This window comes from Malania oleifera, chromosome 9 (assembly GCF_029873635.1).
Source record: "Malania oleifera isolate guangnan ecotype guangnan chromosome 9, ASM2987363v1, whole genome shotgun sequence".
Taxonomy (NCBI): Eukaryota; Viridiplantae; Streptophyta; class Magnoliopsida; order Santalales; family Ximeniaceae; genus Malania; species Malania oleifera.
The window spans coordinates 31,028,512-31,055,574 of record NC_080425.1 but is presented as its reverse complement, the minus strand read 5'-3'; the positions used below and the strand labels follow the sequence as shown (position 1 = coordinate 31,055,574).

The window sequence follows — 27,063 nt, the reverse complement described above, 5'->3', positions numbered from 1 at the left end:
TTTTAAACACCACACAATAGACTCGGGCAACATCACTGGAACCCAGGACCTCCTAGTAACCAACTCTAATACCATGTTAGATTGCCACTTTACCCAAAAGCTTAAGCTGTTAGGTAGTGGGTCAACAATGTATATCAAGCTTTAACACTCACTCGCATATGCAGCCCAGCAGCATGTGGAGTCATAAAAACACGATAGAGAATAACACCCATTATAAGGAATACAATAATTTTTTAGACACCACAAATAAACGTGGGCAACAAGACTAGAACCCAAGACCTCATGGTAACTAGCTTTGATACCATGTTGGATTATCACTTTACCTAAAAGCTTAAGTTGTTAGCTTGTGGGTCAACAATGTATATCAAACTTTAATACTATGAATATCCTCTACTACCTCATTGTCTACTAGAATAGCACCCACTATTGGCTTACCCTCATAAACGCTCTTTGAGGACTAGAAATAGCATCGTTGATCATTGCACTCAACCTATTAGCAAACACTTTAGTGATAATCTTATACACACTAGAGACATGAATAATAGGTCTAAAATCCTCAACCTTGAAAGATCTAGATTTCTTAGGCACCAAGGCTAGAAAAGAGGAATTACTGCTCACTTGAATCCCGTTCCCATAAAGATCTATAAAAACTTTCAGCAAATCACCCTGAACAATCTGTCTAACCCATGTATTTAATCCTTGGTTATAGGATCCCATAACCCCTCTATCATAGGTCTACAATGGTCCTCCTCCCAATAAAAATTATGAAAGAAATTGGTAATAATGGATGTGTCTGATGATGACCATTTGTGACCCTCCTAGCCCCCATGTCCAACTCCCTAATCAAGCTTTTACTTTCATTACTATTAGCTTACCCAGACCAAGTAAATGTAGCATTCCCTAAAGGGATCTCTCATACCACACTTCCTAATAAGAATGTAAAATTGCCACATACTGGCAATTACTCCCCTCACCCCCTCTCCCCCTAAAACCTCATCGCAAGTCTCCACCCACTATCCACCTAGGTGAACAAAAGCCAGAGACATAACAAAGGTAATCTCAGAAATAACTCCTAAGAGCTGCTCTAGAAGGACTGTACATGGAGTAGACCCACCATTGGACCCTTACTTTCACTTAAACTAAACAGAAGGAAAAAAAAACCCATCAAATTATCCTCTTTAGAAAGAGAACTTGAATCCTATATAACTAGAACACTCCCAATAGCACCCTGAGAGATTAGAAAATCCCATTCCTACAGCAACCACCCCAAATGCTTCTCCCCATCACTCATCTCTAATTTAGTTTCCTGAATCAAAACAATTTCTAGAAAAAACTTCCTTAATCAAGATCCTTTTCCTCGCACCCTCTAGACCTTGCACATTCCAACTATTAATTTTCATAACTTGACACGCTTACCACCCTTCCCTAACTCCTTACTGCCCTCATAATTTTTTTTTTTTTAGAAAAAGAAATTCATTAGATAAAGAAAGAATGTACAATCAGGAGAGAAGATATCTCCTTAACAAAATCTGAGAATCCCAAGAAAAACAAAAAAAAAAAAAAGAAAAAGAAAAAGAAAAAAGGGAAAACACAAAAGAGCAGCAAACTCAAATCAGCACGCCCTTAAAAGGGACTTCCAATCCTGCTGAACATCTGTCAAACACATCCCCTTAAAATTTCCATTGCCCACACACCACAAAGAAGCCATAAAAAGCACTTTATCCCACACCAACCAATATGGAATCTTCTTCCCTAAAAAAATATCTAGATTACGTTCTTTCCATAAGCCTGATAGCACTGCAAATAAAGCACAATTCCATAAAGCAATACCTCCCTCCCTCCCTCCAAACCCCACAAAAGATATTGCCAAGCACTCCTCCACTGTTCTAGGACATACCCAACTTTCTCCAAAATAATTAAATAACTTATTCCAAACCTTACATGCAAAATCTCAATGCAAGAAAATATGAGAAACAGATTCTGAACAATCAAAACAAAGCATACATATATTAGGGGAACCCTTTAATGGTCTCCTCATCTGGCAGCAAGTCATTAGTATTTATTCTATTAAGCACAACCAACCAAAAGAAACTCTTTGATTTTATAGGGGATTTTGACCTTCCAGATTACTTTGTACAGTGGAAAGGAAAGATTGGTACTGACCAAGAAATCAAAGAAAGATTTACACGAAAAAACATCCGAGGAATCCATCAACCTAGATCAACTATCATCCTTGGAAGACATCCTATGATTGTTCAACATAACCAATGAAGAAGATAATTCAATCATTTTACGATCATTTAAGGCTCTCCTAAAACGAAAATCCCAAGAAGATGGAGGACTTTCCGATCTACAATAAAAGAAGCAGTGGGATTGTTGTGCCCTGAGCTAAAATGAAATAAGTGAGGAAAAGAGGTGGCCAAAACAACATTCCCCAACCATATATTTTTCCAAAAATGAATGTTGCAAGCCTTACCTGTCATAAATTTGGTGTGGGGAAAAAGAGAGGATAAATCTGGGAAATAGCTTTCCATGGGCTTTCTGAAGAACATCTAGAGCCTAAAATAGTATCCCACCCATTCCCATCAAGTCCAAATTTACTTTTGATAACTTTATGCCATAAGGAGGAAACCTCTAATGGGAACCGCCAAAGCCATTTAACCAAAAGAGCCATGTTCTTGGACACCAAATTCCCAAGACTCAAACCCCCCTCTCTTTTTGTCCTACATTCCACATCCCAATTCCCTAAATGATCCTTAAAACCCCCTATCCCTGACCAAAAAAAAAATCTCTCATAATCCTATCAATCTTTCTTGCAACTTCCATTGGATTTTAAAAATAGACAGAAAATACAACGAAATACTAGAAAGACAAGCTTCAATTAGTAATCCTCCCTCCCGGAGACAAAAAGGCTCCTTTCCACCCGTCTAACCGCTTAGAAACTCTCTCCACTGCCGGATCCCAAAAACTAGCTACTATAAGATTGCCCCCAAAAGGAACCTGGAACCCCTAAGTAAGACATCTGCCACCCGGACTCTGCATGTGCAACTCTCAAGGCTAAGTCCCTAACACTCTCTATAGGCACGTTAATAGCTGCTGTTCCACTCTTTCCCAAATTAATCTTCAACCTTGATACCCTTTCAAAAATTCAAAGGAGCCCCATTATATTTAGAATAGAAGTTTTATGGTCCTCTAGAAAAAAAAATAGTATCATCCACAAACTGAAGGTAAGAAACTATAATCTCCTTTCGGCCCACTTTAAGACCTCTCACTAAACCTATATCCATTGCCCTATCAACCCTCCTACTCAAAACATCTGCCGCTGGCACAAGCAAAAACAGAGAAAGAGGACCCCCTTGTGTAATCCCCCTTATGGCCCTAAACTAAGATTTAGGCTGACCATTCACTATCACCGCAAAATTCATATTAGATATACACCTTCTCATCCATTTATGCTCTTTCTCCAAACTGCTCCCTTGTTAAAAAAAAATTCCAACTCGCTTCATCATAAGCTTTTTCAAAATCCAACTTTAAAACAAGCTCCTTCTTCCTTCTCTTGATATCCGCAATGGTTTCATTAGCAATAAAAATTGCATCCACAATCTGTCTTCCCCCCAACAAATGCACTTTGGGACTTAGAAATAGTCCCATCAAGCACCACACATAACCTATTAGCAAGCACTTTAGTGATTATTTTATAAAGACTAGAAACTACGCTAATCAGTCTATAATCAAAAATCTTGATGGACCTATTTTTCTTATCACCTTAAAACCATTTGGCCCATGAGCTTTATCCATCTCCATCCCAAAAACTATGGCACTAATTTCCTCTTCATCAAAAGGTATCTCTAACTAGGCTATCTTATCATCAGGCGAAGGATCCCATTCTAATCCCCCAACCATTGGTCTACTCTTATCCTCCTCAGAATACAGATTATAATAAAAATATGTGATCTTGAAAGAAATTCTATTAGAATCCATGATTATGACCCCTCTATCCACCTCCATCTCCTTACTCAAATTCTTTCTCATTTTCCTATTAGTGATCGTATAAAAAAAATAGATTACAATTTCCATCTCTAACCCACTTTAACTTTATCTTTTGCCTCCAATTTATCATTTCCTTAAAGATCAACTCTTCCAATTCAATTTTCAGAGAAATCCTTTGTCTCTTCTTCCCTCAAAAATGTCACTCCTTCTTTCTATCTAACTCTTCCAAATCTCCCATAACAGTAGACTTTTTAACCCTAATATCTTTGAATGTCTCCCGATTTCATACTTTTAGTTTATCTTTCAACCTCTTCAACTTGTTCATAAATCTAAACCCCTCCCAACCCCTTTCCACGTCTTCATTCCATGTACCCCTAACCAAGGATTGAAAAAAGAGATGGTCTAACCACATAACCACATATTCTTGACCCTAAATTTGGGGGGGGGAGTTACTTTCCTAGATTTTAATAGTATAGGAAAATGATCACGTGGGTCTAGCTAATACAACTTGAGAAAGATTAGGTAACTCCTCCTCTCAATCATTAGAATACAAGAGCCTATCAATTCTACTAGCCACTTCCCTATCCCTACCCACTAACCATGTAAAATTGGCATTACCCAAGGGAATATTTTCTTAACCCACACTCCTTACTAACCAAATTAAACTTCTGCATATATGCATTAACCCTATCACCCCCCTTCTTTTCTTGAGGGAACCTAACTGCATTAAAATCTCCACCCACAATCCACTTCGGCGAGCAAAAATCAGAAACAAAATAGAGCTCATCCCAAAAAGAATCCCTAAGAGCAAACCTAGAAGGACTGTACATAGAGGAAATCCAACATTGACCCCTATCTATAATTTCTAGAAGAACTGAAAGAGAGAAAAAACCCCACTAAACTATCCACTCTAGCAATAGACTGAGTATCCCATAGCACTAGAATGCTGCCCGCGGCACCCTGAGAGGGTACCAAGACCCAATCCTTACACCGTCCTTCCAAATCCCTCTAACAACCTCCTTGTTTACTAACTCAAGCTTAGTCTCCTGAAAACAATATTGGGAGAGTTCCTAATTAAAACCTCCCTAATCAAACACATTTTCCTAACATCGCCTAAACCCCTAAAATTCTAACTAATAATCTTCATAATCTAACACACTTACCCCTTTCGCTGTCCCCTTCCTTCCCCATAATAAATGCAAGAAACCACAATTTTTTATTCTTTTTCCACTTTTTTTTTTTTTTTTTTTTTTTCTTCTCATAAGTTTTTGGACTCAACTCCAACTTGACCTTGAGACCTACAGGATTCACAAGCTTTAACCCCATGTCATATAAGAGCTCGTTTGGGTTTCTATAGTCCCTCTCACTAGCCCCTCGGCCAACACCAATGTCACTTCCCCCAGTAGTGCCCTCTTTGTGGCATAAAGACTCTGCAGAAAAAAAAAGGATTAAATAGGAATAGGAAGAATACCTTTTCCAGGTTCCAGAGAATTCAGATCACCCACTGGATCCACTGTCTCCTCATCCTTATCTCTCCCTACACCTGGAGGACTAACACCAATGACCACCTTTTCAAGAATAGGCTCAGGAGCAAGGTGCAAAAGCCCCTCATTGAACGAAGGTTTACTCTAATCAGACCTGTTCTCAACAGAACTTTCTAACCCTTGCTTGATATCAGAGGACAATAAAGGCCTCTCTTCCTCTGTAAGCTGTTGTGTAATTGATTGTTTCTTACTCGTAATAACTCTTCCTTTCTTTTGTTAAAGCACAAATCCCCATCAAGTTCTTCCCAATTATCTTCTCCCCCCATATCTATCTCACTTCCAGCTAATCAACTAACAAGCCAGAATCAGAATCACGAAAGCTGCTGAGATCATCACCTGCTTCTGAACACCTCTCATCATCATCATCTATTTGAGTACCTTCACATTCAACAGAAAACGACCCCTTGCTACAACTTGGATCAGTTTCGAAAATGGTACTGCCCTGCTTCTGCTGAACTGATTTTTGTATATGATCCTCTAACTTATCCTTCTGCAAAAGTATATCATCTGAAATCTCTACTTCTCCTTCATCTGAATCACCCTTCTCTCCTTCCTAATTCCATCATCATGTCTATAGGTCCCTCAATCTTCTCCACAGAAATGACATTCTTCTGAGTTTGCTCCCTGAACCCTTCTACCTCTGGGCTTGCTCCTTTAATTTCTGTCTCGGTTCTGCCCTCACTGCATTCCTCTCTTTTATCTTTAGAGTTCTCTTGGGACTGGGTATAAGCATTTATTGGTAAAGACCCACCACATTTTTGGATAAGGCTTGGCCTACTACCCCCTTTTCCTCTAATTACCCATTTAGTGGCTGTAAGTGGCCCACTGGTTGCAGGCCCAAATTCCCCTCTCCCAGATTTAATATTAAATTTGGAAGCAATATTAAAATTTGGGCTGGATAGGGAAGTTAAAAAACCTTTCCTGAAATCACAGGCTTCTTCATCATTCTTTCCCAAATTGATCTTTCCCCTCGTTGACATGTCACTGATGACTTCTGCAAATGTGTGCTTCTCCAATTGGTGCAAGCCCCAGCTCTGCTCCATCGTCAACTTTTAATGTCTTATCATGTTTAAGGAACCCCAATCTGAAGATCTAAAGACGATAAGCTTGTTATGAACCTATGATGACAAGAAAGCTGCTTAAGTGCTTCAAAAGATTCCTCCAAACTTCATCGGTCTTACTATTACGTAAGGTCTTAAATTTTTATTTTGTCTCAAATTTTGAAGCTCCAAAAGTATGGAAATTTCGATGGAAATTTTGATTTCGATGTCAATTTTGGTTTCAATTTGAAAAAATAACGAAAATCAGTAGTAAATCAAGAAATTCTTTTATGAAACTTTAGAAATGGTTAATAGACATAATAATATAAGTTCTAGGACTAATATATTACTAGTTAAATACATCTATGTTGTGTATATGAGGTGGAAAGATTGTAATATAATATGTGTATCAAACATATTTGTAAGATAATGTGCATTAAAGCTATTTAGTTAATACAAATGAAACTCGTAAATCATTTAAATATTATTTATTATACAAAGAATGATAATTTAGACATGAATGGTTAAGTAAAACGTTGTTGTAAGTTTAATTTTTTCATATAATGTCAAAAACCCTCATAATAATCTTTTGTTTTGATAAAAAAAATAAATTAAATTAAGAGAGAAATTTCATTTCACTCCTAAATCTCTCATTTGAATTCTGAGAAAATTTCATTTAGTAGTTAAAATTTTGACAAGTTTTGCTAATATTTTGAGATTTCGATAAATTTTGGATGATTCATTGAAATTTCGACGGAAATTATGTGAGATGGAAATTGACTGCCATTTCGTTTTAAAAGGTGACCGAAACTGGAAATTTCGACGGAAAGTTTGACAATTTTGTGGAAATTTGAGACCATGCTCTTAGGAGCACATAGAATTCCACGTTTTCCTCCTACGCTCCCCTTCTCTATACGAAGAAATCTTCCTCTGTCATTGAATCGAAATTTATTGAAGCCCAAGTTCCTTCACCTTTTAATTATAGGCTTCCTTGATTAAGTTCGTCAACACCTCGTTTTCCTTCACATATTACCCCCCAATATCTTCACGATCCTGATAGATTCCTCTTTCTTTAGAACGATATATGAAAACTTTCCCCCTGAAAACTCCAAAATCCTGAAAGCTGAGGGCTCAAGACGATTGGCACAGAAAGTTTTGCATTCAGCCCGCACTGATGAATACCCTCCCCACCCAGACAGCTTCTTGCCTGACAAGCTGCTGGTCCTCCCCATTCTTCCAGAAAAGCTCCAATGAAGCCAAGACGAAATAATCAGATCATACTTTTCCACCACTTATGATAATCTGAATTGCAAACTAGAGTTCTCTGCATGCCGAAAGAGGGTACACTGATCGCCTCTGGAAACTAGAGATGAGTTGCCAAAGGGGTGTTCTGCTTGAAAGTCCGCGTGAGGCAACTGCATTTGGATGTTATGCTTGTATGTTCTTGTACGACGACTATTCTTAGATCAGTTTCTGGGAGAGAGATTTCCCCTGAAGGTTGAACATGGGTTTGCAGGAATAAAGATTGTTGAGGAAGATTTGTCTTCTTTGACTGGGAGAGAGCATTCTTTTTTCAGTTCAAACTATATCCCTACAAGATCTCTGTTCTGAAATTCTACCAAGATTCTAAAAATCTTTCTTGTCAAATTCCATTTTTCCATCATGTACCTTGAAACATCCATGTTCTCTGTGGTGCCTCGTGTCTTTGGGTGCACATATTTTGTTCATATTCCACTTACTGGTTAGGACAAGTTCTCTCCCTGTGTTGTTAAGTGTGTCTTTGTTGTGTACTCAAAAACTCAGACAGGATATGGATGTTATGATCCCTATACTCGTAGGAAATATGTTAGTGTTGATGTCACTTTTTTCATGGGACACCTTATTTCTCTAGTATCGGGTTCTTATATTGATCCCAATGTGAAGTTTTCTACGGATGTTGAATCGGACACTAGACTTGACATATGTTTTGCAGTGAATGTGGTGAGTCAGTTTATGGAAAATCTCAGGCAACCACATTGGGATGTTGTTTGTAGGATTTTCCAGTATCTCAAAGGCTCTTTTTGCAGAGGTTTGATATGTGAATGTGATAGAAATTGTGAGCTTGTGGGATACTCTGATGCAGATTGGGTAGGATCTGTTGATGATCGAAGGTCTACTACTGGTTATTGTTCTTTTGTGAGAGGTAATCATGCCATCTAGCGTAGCAAGGAACAAATTATTGTAGCAAGATCTAGTGCTGAAGCACAATATTGAGTTATGGTTCATACTTTGGTTGAGCTTATATGGCTAGAGTCTCTTATGTCAGAGATGGGATTCTTAGTAATGAATTCAATAGATATGTTGTGTGATAATCAAGCTGTGATTTATATTGCTAGAAATCTAGTGTTGCATGAGAGGACAAAGCACATAGAAGTTGATTGTCATTTTGTGAGAGGTGCTGTGTTAGAGAAGGTTGTGAGGGACTCACTTTGTGAGTTCAGTGGATTAGTTAGGGAGACGTTTTTACAAAGCCTTTGTTTGAGTTTGCCTTGGGTAATGGTTGTTACAAGCTGGGGTTGGGTGAATATATATATGCCTCCAGCTTGAGAGGTAGCGTTAGGAGAGTATGTTATTTTAGTTAAACGTTTGTGTTAATTGGGGTATCTTTTGTCTTTAAGACTTTATTTTTATTTATAGTATATAAATGGGGGCATTTTTCTCTATTTCACATCGTTTCCTCTGCTCTTTTCTTTTTTGCTTCTTTCCTCTATCTCTAACATTACAACATGAATTTTATGTGTTTAGATTTTACTATCTTGATGCAATAATACTTAGGTAAGTACTATCATGATGAGAAACTAATGTCTCTCTTTCAACCTGTGAAATATTTTTATTTTATAAATGTGCTTAACTCACTTCATTAATGCATGCAAGAATTATTAATGTATTGGTGTTTTAGATCATAAGGATTATTCTTTGTTTGAAAAAAATGCATGTTATTTTCATCTATATTAATTTAAATTATCAACCATGTTGTGTAAATGGAAACAGGTCTTTTCTTCAGAATGCATTATGCTTTTCAGCGGCACTGATGGGAAATTAGGGCCTGTTTGGTATCGCTTCTGTTTCTGTTTTCGTTTTTGTGCATTGAAGAAACAAATTATGAAAATGCATTTGCTTATGCTTCTAGTTTTCTGTTTCTACTGTTGGTTTTCAGCTGTGTTTGAGAAAAACTGAAAGCTAGATTTAGTGGTTTTAAGTTGATTTGCAATTTGCTAAAATATTTTAATTTACAAGATTAATTTTTGTGGATCAAAGCATTCATTTTATACATAATTTTTAATTAAAATAAAAATAAAATGACCATGTGAATTAAAAAAATAAGTAAAAAAATATCTATAAATTTTCTATTTTTTTTTAAAAAATAATAAATCCATTATTGTTCTAAAAATATCTTTCAATTGCCATGTGCTGTAAAATTGTTCTAGTAAAGTGAATTTTGAAATATAATAATTAAGTAAACTAAGTATAATAAATTTTTTTATTATAATATTTTAGTATGTGTTTTTTTTTTGTATTTTAATTATGTTAATCGTATATTTTTTTAGTTGTTATTAGGTTCAACAACAAAAATGAGCTTTTGTTCAATCAAGTTTTTAATTTGTTTTAGTTTTTAGATGTTGGTTTTCGGTTTTTAGTTTTTGTTTCCAATTTTCGTTTTCATAATTTTTGACAGTGATGCCAGATACCAAATGACCGCTAACCTTTATCGTAAATACTGAAATTTTAGTGACATGAGTGAGAGCTGTTGTAGATTTATGGAGGTTTAAGTGCTTTTGTTTCGTTCTTTTGTATTCTAATGTTCTCAAAAGGGAGTTTTCTTGAGCATCAATCATATTTATGGGGCTACAAATTTCCATTCCTATTAATGCTATTTATTACTGTTAAGGCTGGAATCAAGGACTGCCTAGAAAACCTTCGCCATGCTTTTATGTTACTTTGGATTTTATTAGAACTTGGTTTTGTTGGCATTTCAGACAAACAAAGGTATTAGGATCTGACCTTTCCAAGGATATGCAGGATGAATGGATTGACTGGGCAAAAGATGCAAAAAATTTTTGCAGCTCTTGTACCTGAATCTGTATGTAATGATGCACGGAATTTGGTGGAGTACTGCTGCTTTAGGTTCTTGTCAAGGGATAATTCAGATATTCATCCTTCCCTCAAGGTCTGTGCACATAGTATAAATTAGTTTTTATTTATTTATTTATTTATGTTTGATTTATTCCTATGAGTAAATCAATTCTGATGACAGAAATCATTCACCAAGGAAGAGATTCTTTACCATGATGACTTTTCTCATAATATTATTTCTCAGTGTTGATTATCTTCTGAATGTATCAGCTTGTGAAACCTGTTCAATTGCTTTGATTGCTTCAATTGTTGGAAAATGTTATGGATAAGCTATTAAGTTTCAAGGTTATATTTTAACTTGCTATGCTTTTAAAGTAAATATATTGGCAAGAGGCAGAATTACGCCTTTTTTTACCCCTCATATCTTCTCTCCGTGTCTCCCAAGTCCCACCTTCCCCTTTTATTGGTACTGTTGACATTGTGTTGGAGTGATCATAAATTAATTACTAACTAGGTTTTCTTCTCCCTCTTCTTTAAATTCTTTTTCCATTGCCATCATCAGAAAAGTTGAAAAAAGTTGTACTTATAAAGGCCTACTAGCCTTTTCATGAAAAGGCTTGCTGATGTCAGCAAGCATTGAGCTGTCATAAGCACTGTAAAGTAGTCAGAAAGGCCCAGTCTGGGGTACGTTGCTCTGCTGAATGTGGGTGTAAAGTTTGTTTTAGGTTTTTAAGCTTTAGGATAGAATCACTAGACCATAAACCCTATTTCTCGGGTATGTTTCTAGGGTGACTAATTTGTGTTCAGGTTTGATTTCAGATCTGCTTGCTGCTGTTCTTGATAGCTATTGTTTCTTGGAGTAGATTGGTGTGATCAAGAGGTTGCAATCTTTTGTTTTGGGTACAAATCACTGTTTTTTCCTGCATGTGGCATTTTGCTGCTTGAATTAATTTGGGAATGTACTTGTGGGATGTATTTCCCAGCCTCTTTTTGCACCCAGCTCTTGTTGAAGTGCTTGACTTTGTGTTTTGTATACAGTGGTGGTTACTAATCATCTTGAGTTGATTGTTAGTGGACTGTTTTCTTGGAAGGTTTGGGAGCTGTGGTGTTGATTTGATTTTTCGTGACTTATGGATGGCTTGATGGAAGTTTTGGTGGTTGACATGAACTTATCTAGTAAGTTAGTGTGGTTTGAAGATGAGATCATCTAGTGGATCAGATGGCATTCCGGTTGTCTGATCCAGCCATTCTAGTTGTTCATTTTGATGGAGACCAGATTAAGGTTAATAGAAGTAAGTAGGAGCTAGCTAATTTGAAGTGCTCAATTAAGTATGATGGAGACTTTTTTTTTTTTTGGGTTCTTTTCCTGAGTTAGTAGTGTTGCATTCATCATTTTTTTTTTTTTTTTTCAGTTTATGTTTTCTAGTTGTCAGGGTCCCTGGTTCCCTGACTATTTGTAGTTCTTTTCCCTCTCTCTTAATATAATTCTTTAATTATGTAAATAAAATTAAGTTGTACCAAATGAGGGCTTAGTTGTGGGCCCATAAAATGGCCAATGTTTTGTTGTTGAGGAAATATGTAAACATTCTTGTACTTGGTTTTACTATTTTCTTGGTGTATTTTGGGACTTTTTGTTGCTTGTGTTTAGACTTGACACGTTCCATTACAGGATCCTGCGTTCCAGAGACTGATTTTTATAACTATGCTTGCATGGGAGAACCCTTACGCTGAAGAAAATGATTCATACGCTGATATTTCCAAAAATGGTTCTTTCCAGGTACCCCCTTTTGTTTTTTAATTAATTAATTAATTAATTTTTTTTCACCTTCAATCACTTTCGTAGGCACTCACTCAAAAATCTGGTGAGTTTATTATCAAATCCTCATGTTTAATATTCAATCAGGATACATGTAAACTGATTCAATTTATCTTGGAATAAGAAGTTCTAAAAAATATGGATATGGTTCTTTGCTCACATTAATGGGGATTGACAGTGTATATTTGACAATATACTCATTTAAGAATTTATGTTGTCGGATCCTATGGAAGGTATTACCTTTAGAATAATGTACTAGGCATGCTTGCCTGGTTGGGCTTTTTCAGGAACAAATTTCTTTGTGCAGAGTGTGGTCCTTTTTGAGCCTTTCTAGTTTCTATTGATGCAGAAATTAGCTTGGAGAGAAGTGAAAAGCAAATATTTAGGTAGATTAGTGATCGAATCTGTCAAGGGAAGGGGAGCTTAGGCGTAACGGTAAGGCTGTCGTCGTGTGACCTGGGTCACGGGTTCGAGGCGTGGAAACAGCCTCTTGCAAAAATGCAAGGTAAGACTGCGTACTATAGACCCGTTGTGGTCCGCCCCTTCCCTGGACCCCACATAGGCAGGAGCTTTGTGCATCGGGCTGCCATTAGTGATTGAATCTGTCAAGAATGGTTTTCAGCCATTCAACAGGCTTTTTTATAACAGCCAACTACTACTATGTGCTTTTTATTTTTATTTTATGTAGTTATTTTTATTTTCTTTTTGTTCTTTGATTTTTTTTTTCTTTTTGAGGATTTAGTATCCTCATTCTGATTGTACATACTCTTTCTTAATACATCATTTATTTTTTATTTAAAAAAAAAAAAACACTTATCTGACACAAAGCTAGCCAAGCATTTGCTTCAAGGTAATTCAGGTGAACTGCCAACTTTGTATATACATCGGTGACAAGTAGTTGAAAGATTGTCCCCTTCCTAAACATGGACAATATCATAATTTACTAAATAATAGTAGTTGAAAGATTGTCCCCTTCCTAAACATGGACAATATCATAATTTACTAAATAATACGGCAAAGAATCACCCAAGAAATTGGAGAAAATATCTTTAACCTCATAACTGAAGATTTTGAGCATCTTAAATGGAAAATTATCATTCTTAAAATAACTTGCCAATAAAATTTGGAATTAGGGGATAGTGTCTTACCTTTTTGTTGGGAGATTGTTAATTCATTAGTTCAATGTTTGTTGCAGGCTTGGGGCTTTCCAAAGACTCGGTTTTTTTTTTGTAAACTTTGCAGTGGCTTAGCTGTCATGACCACCTACATTTTCTTGCCTATTGGTGGAGGAGAGATGAAAGAGAGAATAAGCAGAGAAGAGAAGACAGTAGAAAGAGAAAGAAAAGGAGAGGAGGAAGAAACAAGGATGAAGAAGATATGCGAGGAGGGGAGAGAGAGAAAGGCTCAATTAATCATCCAAAAATTGATTACTCTTACATCAGAATCCTATCTTATAGGCAACTAAGAAATCATATAGATAAAGCTTTAAAAAAAAAATACAAAATAACCTGCAAACAATGACAAATTATTAAATAAAAGGAATTAGAAATCCCTAAAATAAGCTAATGTCATTGTTGATGCAGAATTTGGTTAGGTGCACCAACAGTCAAATGACTAGATTGTGATCTCTCAAGAATAGATGATGGTTTCTTTGGCATAAGCGAGGGAGAGCAGGGCTTCAGCCCATGCTTAAGTCTATGAAGAGGCGTAAGAGATTGATAGTGTAGGGTTTCAAAGTGTACAGACCTTGTCTATGTTCTCCTCTTCTGTTCTTAGATTGGGTGGCCATTAATGAACTTGGATGTTTGGGATCAAATGCTGATTGGCTGTTTGCTGTGGGGTCATTGGTGTGTCTTGGGTCCACTTTCTCAGTGAGGATCGTGGACTTTCTTTCCAAGATTTGGGGTACATGGCATATTTGTAGAACCATTGAGGTGCCCTTTCCTTAAGGGAGGCATGTGTACGCATACGTACCCCCTATTTTCGCCCTCATCAGTTTCCCCCTCCCACTAGCTCAAAGGCTGGAAATGGCTGTGTTGTGGGATGTTAAGGTCGGTATCATTTCGGGTTGGTGTGGGTTACTGTAGTCTGAACAGGCGAAAGTGAGGGTCTTCTGCTTGGTGCATAGTGGCGCTGAGTTTGCCTACATGACATGTGGTGACATCCTCACTCAACATTTTCTTGGGAGATGCCTCAGGAAGATGTATGGCTGCCATGCGTATACCCTGGCATCTTGTAGATGCGCATTGTTGCTTGGCATCTCTACATGCTTATGGTGTGCCATGTGTCTCTCCTTAAGTATTTAAACCAAGGCTTTGCCTCTCTCCATTTTCTCCTATCTAACCTATTTTTTAGTTCTAGCAGTCTCCTCCCTCCTTTTGTTCTTTGCATCTCCTTTCTCTTTCTTTCTCCATCTCAGGTATGTCTTCAGACTCTCCTGTGTAAGCCTCTCCTCCCTCATTTTGTTCTTTGCATCTCCTTTTTGTCTTCTTTAATGCCTTTCACGAGAAAATGGGTTCACTGTGTTCTTTTGCCTTATGGTGGGGGCAGATGATCCTCTGGCAAAAGCAAGTAGCCCATGGTTGCTTTAGAGGAGGCTTTTCTAGGCACCCAAGGATGAAAACTTGGCCTTCAGGGAGCTTTCTCAAGAGGAGCTAGGGGGCCCTTGGATGAATTGTGCACACTAAAGTCTAGGAATCTCCCCGAGTATAGCACAATTTCCACATTCCTTCCTCCTTCATCCTATATCTTCTTGAGCCCAACAAAAGGTCAGCCTGAGCAGTTTGTATGTATAAAGGGCTGGTCTTCTCCTTCCCCTTAACCCCTTATTAGCATAGGTCCTCAAATTTTATGAGGTCTCCCCTGCCTAACTTCTTCCAATTCTTGGCAGACCTTGGTTAGGCTTTCTGTTCGTCACAAGTGGTGTTTGCCCCCATGGTAAAGTATCGTCAGGTGTATTTTCCTCCCCAAACATCATCTTTGAGCTAGGGACTGGGGTACTCTTGTGCCAGGCCTAGCAAGTTCTTTCTCAAAATCTAGTTGTCTATCCATGACTAGAAGGGCAAGTTTGCTTTTGTCATGTTTTCCAACTATTGGCGAGTGAGTCATCTGCAGGGATGCTATGAAGTAAGTGAATTTCCAACCAGAATTAGATCAATCTCCAAAGGGAGTAGCTAAGGACCCTATGAGGCCAATGCATCTTCTCCTTCAAGGCTTTGCTCATGGAGGCGAAGCTTGTTGAGGCCAGGCTTAGCTATGCTGTCCTCTGCCCTGTGGAAGTTAACCAAATTTTGCCCTTGTTTCCAAGTTGTCTTACAATTCAGTAGTTTTGCTATTATGCATTTTGATTCTCTTGTGGGGGGTCTATCTTACTTGGCTTTTGAGGGTCTTGGTTGTCCACCTAGTGCAATTCCTCAGCTCTTCATCCCACTCACCTAGTTCCTCAAAGCTTTGTATCTAACGCTTCTTAGCCCAGTCAAGGTATTAAATTTCAATTTTGAGTAAAATTTTTGAGGCTTTAGAAGTACAAAAATTTCAATGTTGATATCAACTTTGGTTTCAATTTTTAAAAAATGATGGAAATTAGTTGTAAGTGCTAGAATTCTTTTATGAATTCTTTAGAAGTTGTTCTTAGACGTAAAAGTGCAACTGTGCAAGATTTAGAACTGCAATATTAAAAATAAAATACATCAAGGACAGGTATGTGGTGTATAAGATGCAATAACTGTAATATAATTATCATATTAAACATATTCAATAAATTTAATGTACGTTATAAATCAATTATATATTATTTATTATACAAACACAGATTTGTTCCTGAAGGGCTGATAAGAGGGTCTGGGAATGCCCAAAAGTCTTTACAGCCCCTGAACATAAGGGAGCCTCTTCACCCACAATTTGGATGATACGAGCGTTCGCTGCCCTTCAGAACAATTTCATGTCTATCATCATCTTTCTTTGAATTAAGTACAAGGTGATTTGACATTGCGCTCTTCTTCAAATAGTAGCTTTGACGGTTAGGATGAGGGATGCTCTGATAAGAGTAAAGTGCAGGAGCCAGAAGGAGGAGAAAGGCCTAATAAGTTTGATGTTTCTCCTTGGCTGGAGGAAAATGGCATTAGGGGGGGCTTAAGGAATGTTAGGGGGAGTTTGTCTCAATGAATTTTTTTCTTGTGAGTTGGAAAACTGGGACTTCACCTCTGGTTTGGTGGGAAATCAAGCTGGAAAGGGAGTCTATTCGGATAATTTTAGGAGTGATAAGGTGTACGCTCGTTGAAAGAATATGCAGATGGGTTGTGAAGGGAGGAAATTTAATGAAGAAAAGTGAGAATTATCTAGTGAGAAAACACATAAAATTATAAAGAGGGATTTCAAAAGGTGCATTAAAGTATAGTGGAAGAGCCAATCGTTGAGAGGGCAAAGTAGAGTAAGGAAAGCAAGAGATGGGGAGATGTGTAGGATGAGGACAGCATAGGGAATAGTGATTTTGAAAGTAAAAGAGGTTTACTTTTGGACCATATTCAGGAACTGTGTGGATATTCCTCTGATTCTTCTATCGATTGTCTTGGGAATCTATCATACATGTTGCCTCCTCCTTTAGAAGGTTTAGAAGGTATTAATCTGTTTGAAAATGAGGTTGACAGAGATGATAAAAAGGTCAAGTATGGAATTCTGCCTACTCTTTTTCAGGATGAAATTCCTAGGAAGAATATTGATACTCAGAGGTTGTTGGATGGCTTGAGCCTCAGATGATTTGATCTAGGATCTAATGATGTCAGGCTTGATGGTGCGAAGTCCTAGGTGAAGAAAGGTTAGAGGGAATTAGCTATTTTGAAATGTTCAGTGAACCATGACGAGAATGGTTTGAAGAGGGGATTTCTTGGCTGATTATTCTAGTTTTTATTTTTTTGTTTTGCTTTTATATTTTTTCTCCTTTTGAGTTTTCTTTTGTTTTTATTTTATTTTTTTATGAGGATTTAGTGTCCTCGCTTCGATTGTGCATTCTCTACCTTAATATATTTTCTTTTATTATAAAAAAAAAATACAAATAGAGATATTTTAGACACAGATAGTCAGATAAAATTTCGAAGCTCCAAAAGTATGGAAATTTTGACAGAAATTTCGATTCTGATTTGAAAAAATAGCAGAATTAGTAGTAAAACATGGAATTCTTTGTGAAACTTTAGAAATGGTTAATAGACATAATGATGTAAGTTTTAGGACTAATATATTAAATACATCTATGTTGTGTATGAGGTGGAAAAGTTGTAATATGGTATGTGTAACAAACATATTTGTAAAATAATGTACATTAAACATATTCAGTTAATGCAAATGAAATTCATAAATCATTTAATAATTTTTATTATATAAATAATGATAATTTGACATGAATGGTTATATAAAATTGTTAAAATCCCAAGTATCTTTGTGAATAAAGAGTAAATTAGGAAAGTGGGTAAATGTAGAAGATTATTTATTATTCTGTAGGGGGATTATTTCCTTGTTTAGAATAGTTGATTGTATTATATAATGTAAGATTGGGATGTACATAATAACAAGAAATATTGAATTGAATTTCGCTCACATGGTATCAGAGCTAGGGTTTCTCAACCTTAGCTAACTATGGCCAGCGGTATTGTCAACAACAGAGGGTCAACCTCTTCTGAAAATATCGACGGCGACTCAGAGGCCACATCCGTTGGGGGTTCGAATGGGTTAGACAACACAGCCTTTCCACTCTTAGTGGAGAAATTAAACGGAAAAAATTTCCATGAGTGGGCTCAATCCATAAAATTGGTAATTGAAGGAAAAGGGAGGCTAGGTTATCTTACTGGCGAACGGAGGAAACCAGACTCTACTGACGTTCTAGCCTTGCAAAAATGGAGGTACGAAAACTCCATGGTCACCGCTTGGCTTGTCAACTTGATGCAGCTATCAATTGGGAAAATCTACTTGTTCTTGCCAACGGCGAAGGACGTCTGGGACGCCGTTCGTGAGACATATTCCGACGTCGAGAGTTACATGCAGATCTTCGAGATCAAGACCCGATTGTGGTAGATGAGGCAAGGTGAGAGAGGCGTTACTGAGTATTTCATGGAGATGACTCATCTCTGGCAGGAGCTCAATCTGAGCATTGAAGAAGAATGGCAGTGCTCGGGCGACAGCGCACGATACATAAAACGACTTGAAAACGAATGGGTCTTCGAGTTCTTGGCCGGCCTCAAATGAGATCTGGACAACGTACGGGGAAGAATTCTTGGCCGACGACCTTTGCCATCAACCCGAGAGGTGTTCGCCAATGTAAGGAGGGAGGAGAGCTGACGACACGTGATGCTGAGGCCACAGGCGGATCGTTTTGGGCCTGAAATACCAGCCCTAAATCCGAATGGGCCTGACGTCTCGGCCCTAACTTCAAAAAACCTTGTGGGATTCGGGCAAAGAGCACAAAAAGGTAAATTTTGGTGCGAGCACCGTTGAAAGCTAGGTCATTAAAAAGATACCTGCTGGGAGATTCTTGGAAAGCTTGGAGATCAAAAGCTGAGACAATGTCAAAAAAATCGTGGGTATCAGGCTACCATTGTCAGTTCAACTGAAAAATCACAAGGCGAAAAAACCAATAATCCCACTCCAAGTAGTGCATTCAACCCTGAGCAATTGGATCAGCTATATAAAATGATTACCTTAATTCAAACATTGGATCAGTCTTCCACTGGTTCTCTGGCTCATCGAGGTTATTATTTATCAGCCTTAAATACTGAATCTTGTTACAAATCACCATGGATAATTAACTCGGGTGCATCTGATCATATGATTGGTTCTTATCAATTGTTTTCATCCTATTCACTCAAACTAGGTCATGTACTCAATATCCCCGGTCTAAATACATGTCTTATAAAAGCTTGTCTATAGGATATCATGCTTTTGCCTCTAACCTTGACAGGATGAGAATTCCAAAGAATATTCAGGAAGCTTTGGAAATACCTAAATGGAGGGAGGCTATCATGGAGGAAATGTGGGCCCTGGAGAAAAGTGGAACTTGGGATGTAATGTATTTGCCGAGAGGGAAGAAGCCAGTTGGTTGTAAATGGGTCTTTACAGTGAAATATAAATCTTATGGGATAGTTGAACGATATAAAGCCCGACTCGTTACAAAAGGATTTACACAGACTTACGACATTGACTATACAGAGACATTTGCACCGGTGGCAAACTTGAATACAGTTTGGGTTCTCTTGTTCTTGGTAACCAACTTAGATTGGCCACTACAACTAATTGACATTAAGAATGCATTTCTAAATGGCGAGTTAGAAGAAGAAGTCTACATGACAATAGCACCAGGCTTCAGTAAGAAAGGTGAAGAAAACAGAGTGTGTAAACTCAAGAAGTCCTTGTATGGACTCAAGCAATCTCCCAGAGCATGGTTTGATAGATTTGAAAAAGTAATAAAGAACCAAGGATATCGACAAGGGCAATCTAATTGCACCTTGTTCTTACAACAGTCTGAAAGGGGTAAGAGAACAATTCTAATAGTGTATGTTGACGATATAATCTTAACTGGGGATGATACAGTAGAGATGGAAAGATTGAAGAAAGTTCTAGCTACTGAATTTGAAGTTAAAGACTTGAGACAAATGCGGTACTTGTTGGGCATGGAAGTTGCTAGAACGAAAAAGGGTATTAGTGTCTCTCAGTGAAAGCATATCATTGATCTCCTAATTTAAACTGGCATGCTTGGATGTAAACATAGTGAAACCACGATTGAAGCAGTAAAGAGGATCAAAGACTGTGGAATACCGGTTGAAAATGAGAGGTATCAGAGATTAGTTGGTAAGCTAATCTACTTATCACATGCCAGACCAGATATTGCATTTGCGGTGAGTGTGGTAAGCCAACATATGCATTCACCAAAAGAAGTTCATTTAGATGCTGTGTACAAGATCCTTCGATATCTCAAGGGCTCCCCGAGCAAAGGACTCTTCTTCAAGAAATGTGAAGGCAAGGAAGTAGCGATCTTTACAGATGCAGATTGGGCAAGATCAGTGGAAGATAGAAGGTCCACCACCGGTTATTGCACATTCGTCTGGGGAGATCTGGTAACTTGGAGAAGCAAAAAACAGAGTGTAGTGGCTTGTAGTAGTGCCGAAGCTGAGTTCAGGGCAGTTGCTCAAGGAATATGAGAAGGACTGTGGTTACGAAAACTCTTGGATGAACTATAGGTCCCGGTGAAATTTCCTATCAAACTCTATTGTGACAACAAAGCAGCCATCAGTATCTCTCTCAATCCAGTTCAACATGACAGGACTAAACATGTGGAAGTGGACCAACATTTTATTAAAGAGAAAGTTGAAGAAGGAACTATCTGTATGACTTATGTACTTACCAGGGAACAAATTGCAGATATCTTTACTAAAGGGTTGGCACGACAGAACTTTGATGATCTCATTAGCAAGTTAGAGATGATTAATATCTATGATCCAACTTGAGGGGGAGTGTTAAAATCTCAAGTATCTTTGTGAATAATGAGTAAATTAGGAAAGTGGGTAAATGTAGAAGATTATATATTATTCTGTAGGGGGATTATTTTCTTGTTTAGAATAGTTGATTGTATTATATAATGTAAGATTGGGATGTACATAATAACAAGAAATATTGAATTGAATTTTGCTCACAAAAATGTTGATGTAAGTTTATTTTTTCATATAATTTCAAAAGCACTTGTAATAATCTTTTGTTTTGATAAAAATAAATAAAATAAATTAAAAGAGAGATTTCACTTCACTCCTAAATCTCTCATTTGAATTTCAAGGAAATTTCATTGCATAGTTAAAATTTTGACAAGCTTCGCTAAAATATCATGCTTTTGATAAATTTCGGATGATTTGTTGAGATTTTGATGGAAATTATGCAAGACAGAAATCAACTGCCATTTCGATTTTGAGGGTGACAAAAGCTGGAAATTTTGATGGAAATTTTGACAATTTCGTGCAAATTTTCAAGACAATGAGAAGGATTGAAAAGGAGAAAGAGGAGAGAGAATAAATAGAGAAGAGAAGAGATAGGGAAGGCAATGTTGAGGAGGAAGACGAAAGAAGAAGAAATATGATAAGGGGAGAAAGATAACAAGCGTAACTCAATTAATCATAAAATATTTATCACCCTTGCATCATATGTTTTTATTTATAGGCGAATAAGAAACCCTAAAAATGAAACTATCAAAAATTACAAAATAACCCCAAATTTGTTGGTGATACAGGTGGTCCTTTACCTTCTTGAGATTTTCACTTTTGTCAGCCATTGAATGTATGGGAGATGGTAGAGTTATCTTCTTTGCTAGTCTTGTTGAATAGCTGTCATGTTTCTTTGGAGGAGGATAGTCGGTCTTGGTCTTTGGATATTTTGGGGATTTACTGTTGCATATCTTTTTGTTAATTGCTGACTACTTCTTTTCCTCTCTATAAATCCATCTGTAAGGCCAAAGTCCCCTCTAAAATCAAGACTTTTTTATCTGGTTGGTTGCGCTTGATAGATTTAATACCAATTACTTGTTGTAGATCAGGAGACCTTTGAAGGCTCTCTCTCCAGATGTGCTTGTACTTTGTTTTAACTGTTCAGAATCTGCATCACATCTTTTTTATACACTCTAATTTTGCTTGGAGGGTATGGAATAGGTTATTTGGTTTTTTCAGCAAATGTAGAGTGTGTCCAGATGCAGTGGAGGACTTTTTTGCAGTTTCTTTTGTTGGTTTTGACAGGAAAAAGGAAGAGGCAATGCTCTGGAAATCTTTTTTTTTTTTTTTTGGCAGTATTTTTGGGGTTGTGGATGGAGTGCAATCTGCATATATTCTCACAAAAGAAGTCGTCATATTTGCTGGCTTGTGAGAAGATCCATTATTTGTCTTCTCTTTGGTGCGTGGGTCATGGGAAATTAAGGGGGTGAGATTTGCAGACATTCAGCATGATTGGCGTTATTTGTTGGATTGCTAGATTGCACAGGTTTTTATTTGTTCTTTTTGTTTCTCGGTTTTTTCCAGAGTTTGCTAAGGAAAGTCCTATTCTCTTGGTTGTGTTTTTAATATTTTAAGTTCTAATACAATCTTCCTTTTCTATCAAAAACTATAAAATAACCTCAAATTTATTAAAACCTATGAAACAATGGAATATTCCAAACTAATATAAATAATAAAATCCCTAATTTCTTAAATCTGCACCTTTATAAAAATATTTAAAAGGGCAGGAGCAGTTCTCCATCAAAGAGCCTCACAATTTTGCTCATATAGAATGGACGTATAATGTGCTAAAGCCTTATTAGGTCGCCTCCTCTGAAACAATCATTGGTAGTTCATTATGTTACCAGTGCCACTTTACCTAAAAGCTTAAGCTGTTAAGTTGTGGGCCAACATTGCATGTCAAGCTTTAACACTATCCTGCATGAGCCAGCCCGATTGTTCGTGGAGAGACATGAAAATGATAAATAACACCCATTCCAGGGAGTAAGATAATTTTGGCAACCATAATACCATATAGTAAACGTAGACAACAAGACTAGAGCCTAGGACCTCTGTTTTATGAGCATGTTAGATTGCCACTTAATCTTTAAAGTTTAGGCTGTTAAGTTGTGGGCCAACATTGAATACCCATCTCTGGCACTCTTTATTTGGCTAAGAATCATTCGTCGAACAAAGGCCTAAACTTCAAAAGGGTTCTCGGTTTCCAAATTTTCCAGAAGGAAAAAACTATGGGTCACAGTATGGACAAATTATATAAAGATTTATGGGAAAAATTACCAGTACTGTCACAACATCAAGGTCTCTTGTCCAGAGAAAAGAGAACCTACCATGGGATGTAACTAAAAGAACTGAACTCAATCACCTTTTTGTCATTCAGATTGCGGAAGAATTGAAGATTCATAGAATTATTGTAGTATTGTTCATTGTACAAAATTTGATGTTTGCTCACTTGCAGACATGATGTCCTAGTTGGAACTTTATCGTCTGAATTTCTATAATAGAATTCAAGAATTATGAGCTAAAAGAGCTGAATTTTTTTATTGACATTGAAGGGGAGGCTTGTGAGAGAAAAGGCTTTTGTTCGTATTGCTCCTGCTATTGCTGGTTTGTCTGATCGATCAACAGCACATAACCTATTCAAGGCTCTTTCTGGTGATGAAGGGGGCATCTCTTTAAGCTTGTTCTCTGTATTCATTGATGAATTTCTTAAGTGAGTTTCATGATTTCCTTCCTTATCTTATCAACATGATTTATATTCTAATTGTTTTAATTTAGAGTCATCACATATTTATATTTATGCTTTCATTAATTTGAGGATGCCTTAACAGTTTTTAGATGTGGAACAATTTTAAATGCCTCTAATGGTTCTAGTTCAAAATAAACATTATAACATCTAGATAATCAAGCTGAAGGAATCTTAGCAATTTAGGAAGATTCAATCAAGTCATTAAATTCTTCTAGCTGATATATTGAGATTGAGTCTTTCTCAATAACAGATGTTACTAAAGGTGCTTGTTGATTATAAGATGTTCATAAAGCTAATTTCTTTCTTCATTGAGAAAATGAAATCACTCACTGTTTGTAGGCTTTTATTTGGTTATCTTATAGGTCTAGCCCATGCTGAGGATGCTAGTGTCCGCACTTGATCATTAATAGAAAATTTCACTACTTAATTTGGAAGAGCTGGGTTCCAGTTGATCCTTTACTAGGTCTTGATAAGGTTCAAGGTAAACACCAAAGGTGTGAAATGGTAAAAATAATCCTTCTGCTTTTGTAGTTCAAAACATTTGTGCAGGGAGTTCTTGGTTTGAATTGTATGTACTATTTGTTTTGATGAGTATTTGTATTTCTAAAAGGCTCCAAGGGGGAGTCACTAGTACAAGAAAATATTACCTCTAAACTATGATAATTCACAGAACTTGCTTTCCACTAAATGTACAATAGAATCAAAGGTAATGCAAGGTCTCTTCAGCCAAAAGTGCATGACAGAGAACCAGTTCCCTTTCAAACTCTTCAATGAGGTTTCATTCCCTTCAAAGTCTTTAGCCTCTAGCATTTCTCTGTTTCCAGACAAGGCAGAACACAGCCAAAGGATTGGCATCCCAGAGTTCCTCATCCACTTCACCTTTCACATCTTCAGTTTGCAGATGATTCTCCTCTCTTCCCATTAGAGAACATAAGTTGCTTCTCTAATTTGTTTATTATCTTACAGGTGTTTGAGGAAGGGTCTGGGCTGAAAATTAATTTCTCTAAGAGTGTTATGGTGAGTCTGGGTATTAATGTGGATCCTTTTCTAGGCTAGCTAGTTGTGTCATTTTTTCTTGGCCTATTACTTATTTAGGTGTCCCCCTAGGTGTTAATCCCAATGCGTACTCTTTTTGGGACCTTATTTTTTGAGAGAGTGGCTAGGAGATCGGATAAGTGGAAATGCGTGTTCTTCACTTTAGGTGGTTTTATTACCCTTATCCACGCTTGTTTATCTTCCATCCCTTTGTATTACCTTTCCTTTTTTAAAATCCCTGTGAGATTAGCACAGAGGCTTGAGAAATTAATGAGGGATTTCTTATGGTTAACCTGGGGAGAGGGTAGTAGAGATCATCTTGTTGGTTGTAAGGCTGTTTGTAGGCCTAAAAGGGAGGGAGGCTTGGGATCTTGGTATCTTGATTTTCAATAACATCTCTTTGGTGGGAAAATGGTTATGGTGCTTTCCTTTAGAACCTAATTCTCTTTGGCTTAAGGTAATTCACTTTAAATTTGGAATCCTAAAAAATGGGTGGGATGCTAAAGTGGAAATTAACACTACTTACTCTAGTCCTTGGAATTTTGTATCTCAGATTTATGATTATTTCCTTCCTAAATCCATTATACAATGGATAATGGTTAGGGTATTCACTTTTGGGAGGATCATTGGGTGGGGGAGATGCCTTTGGCTAGTACTTGTCTTTTTTGTTTATCAAATCTTCATGACACCCTGATTTCTTCTTTCTTCTTTTGCTAGAAGATGGTCCATTTTGGGAGAAATCTAAATGAAAGAGAGATTAATGAGATGGTTCTTTTGACTGGGTTGTTCATTTGGGGAGCGATAATAGGGTTTGGAGTTTAGATCCTTTTGGAAATTCTTTTGTAAATCTTTTCTCACCTACTTGACTTGTGGTTCTACTGTGGATCCTTTTGCTTTGTATCCTTCGATTTGGAAAGCTAAAGCTTCCTTAAAAAATAAAAGCTTTTTTTTTTGGACTGCAATACTTGAAAGAATTAATAGCAATGATTTGCTTCAGAAGAGAAGACTTAATAAGGCCCTACCCTCGACATTTGTGTCCTTTGTAGGAGGAGTGAAGACTTGTGCATATCTTTTTCTTCATTGCCCTTTCACGATGGCTATTTGGAATAAGTTATTTGGCATATTTGGTGAAAATTGGGTCTTGCCATACACTTCAAAGGCCTTTTATACCATTACTTTTAGGGGTTTTTGCAAAGGAAAGGATAGGAAAACTCTATGGCGTTGCACCGTGGTGTGTTTGGTTGGAAAGGAACACTAGAATATACAAAGGTGTGGCTACTTCTAACAATTTGCTTTGGTGTAGAGTGGTATACCTTGTGTTGCTGTGGGTGTTGGAAAATGGTTTTTTTCGTCATGTTTCTCTTGAAGACTTGCAGCAGGATTGGTTGGCCCTGTTACATTGAGTTTTGTTCCTCTGTTTAGGTTGCATTCTTTGTAACTAGTTTCTGTTGATGTGAAGGGAGGATTTTTTATCCTCCCTGTCTTTTCTTTTATGTACATTATTCTTTCTTTTAATAAAATTCTTTGTTTATAAAAAAAAAAAAAAAAACTGCTATTCATATTGCTAGCAACCCAGTGTTTCATGAGAGGACAAGCACATTGAAATTGACTGTCATTTGATGGGGGTTGCTGTGTTGAAGAAGGTTGTAAGGACTCCTTTTGAAATCTATGGGTCAGTTAGGCAATGTTTTCATGAAGGCTTTATTTAAGCCTCTCTTATCTAGTGGTTGTGACAAGCTGGGGTTAGGTGATATTTATATGTTGTCAGCTTGAGGGGGGGAGGGGAGTGTTAGAATAGATAATTTATTGTAGTTATTATGTGGTAAGTGGGGTATTTATGTCTTTCAAGCTTTTTTATTATTGATATATGAAAGGGCAGACCTGGAGCTGAATGTTACACAAGGAAACTGCCACCTCCTCCTTTCTCTTTCTTCTTCTTTTCTTCTCTTCTTCTTCCCTCCATCTATAACTTATAACAGACTCTTTTGAAAAGAATGACTTCTGCCAGAGGTTTTTAGGTTCTGAAGCTAGGCCTTTGACTTTAGAACCACTAGGGATCGCAGAGACAACTGAGATGCACAGGAGTTGTAGGATAAATTGGGCTGTAATTTAGTTAGTCCTCTAGGAAAAAAAAAATTGAAGGTTGTTTTATCCCATATAAATTTTGAGCGAAAAAAGGAATAAAGTTGAAAAGGAATTGCAAAAATTTGCATCTTCTATTAACTATAGTGAGAGAATGGGGAAGAGAGGTGGGACTGGTAGGATG

At 37.1% G+C, this 27,063-nt stretch overlaps 1 protein-coding gene across 2 annotated transcripts in view; it reads left to right on the top strand.

The window, feature by feature from the left end:
• LOC131163780 (uncharacterized) overlaps positions 1-27,063 on the top strand; it is a 139,132-nt gene that overhangs the window by 27,617 nt on the left and 84,452 nt on the right. For both annotated transcript variants that reach the window (XM_058120521.1, XM_058120520.1), the window contains 3 exons: positions 10,634-10,781; positions 12,357-12,464; positions 23,569-23,726. In XM_058120521.1, the coding sequence (XP_057976504.1) occupies positions 10,634-10,781; positions 12,357-12,464; positions 23,569-23,726 (414 nt within the window). The remainder of the gene's footprint in view (positions 1-10,633; positions 10,782-12,356; positions 12,465-23,568; positions 23,727-27,063) is intronic.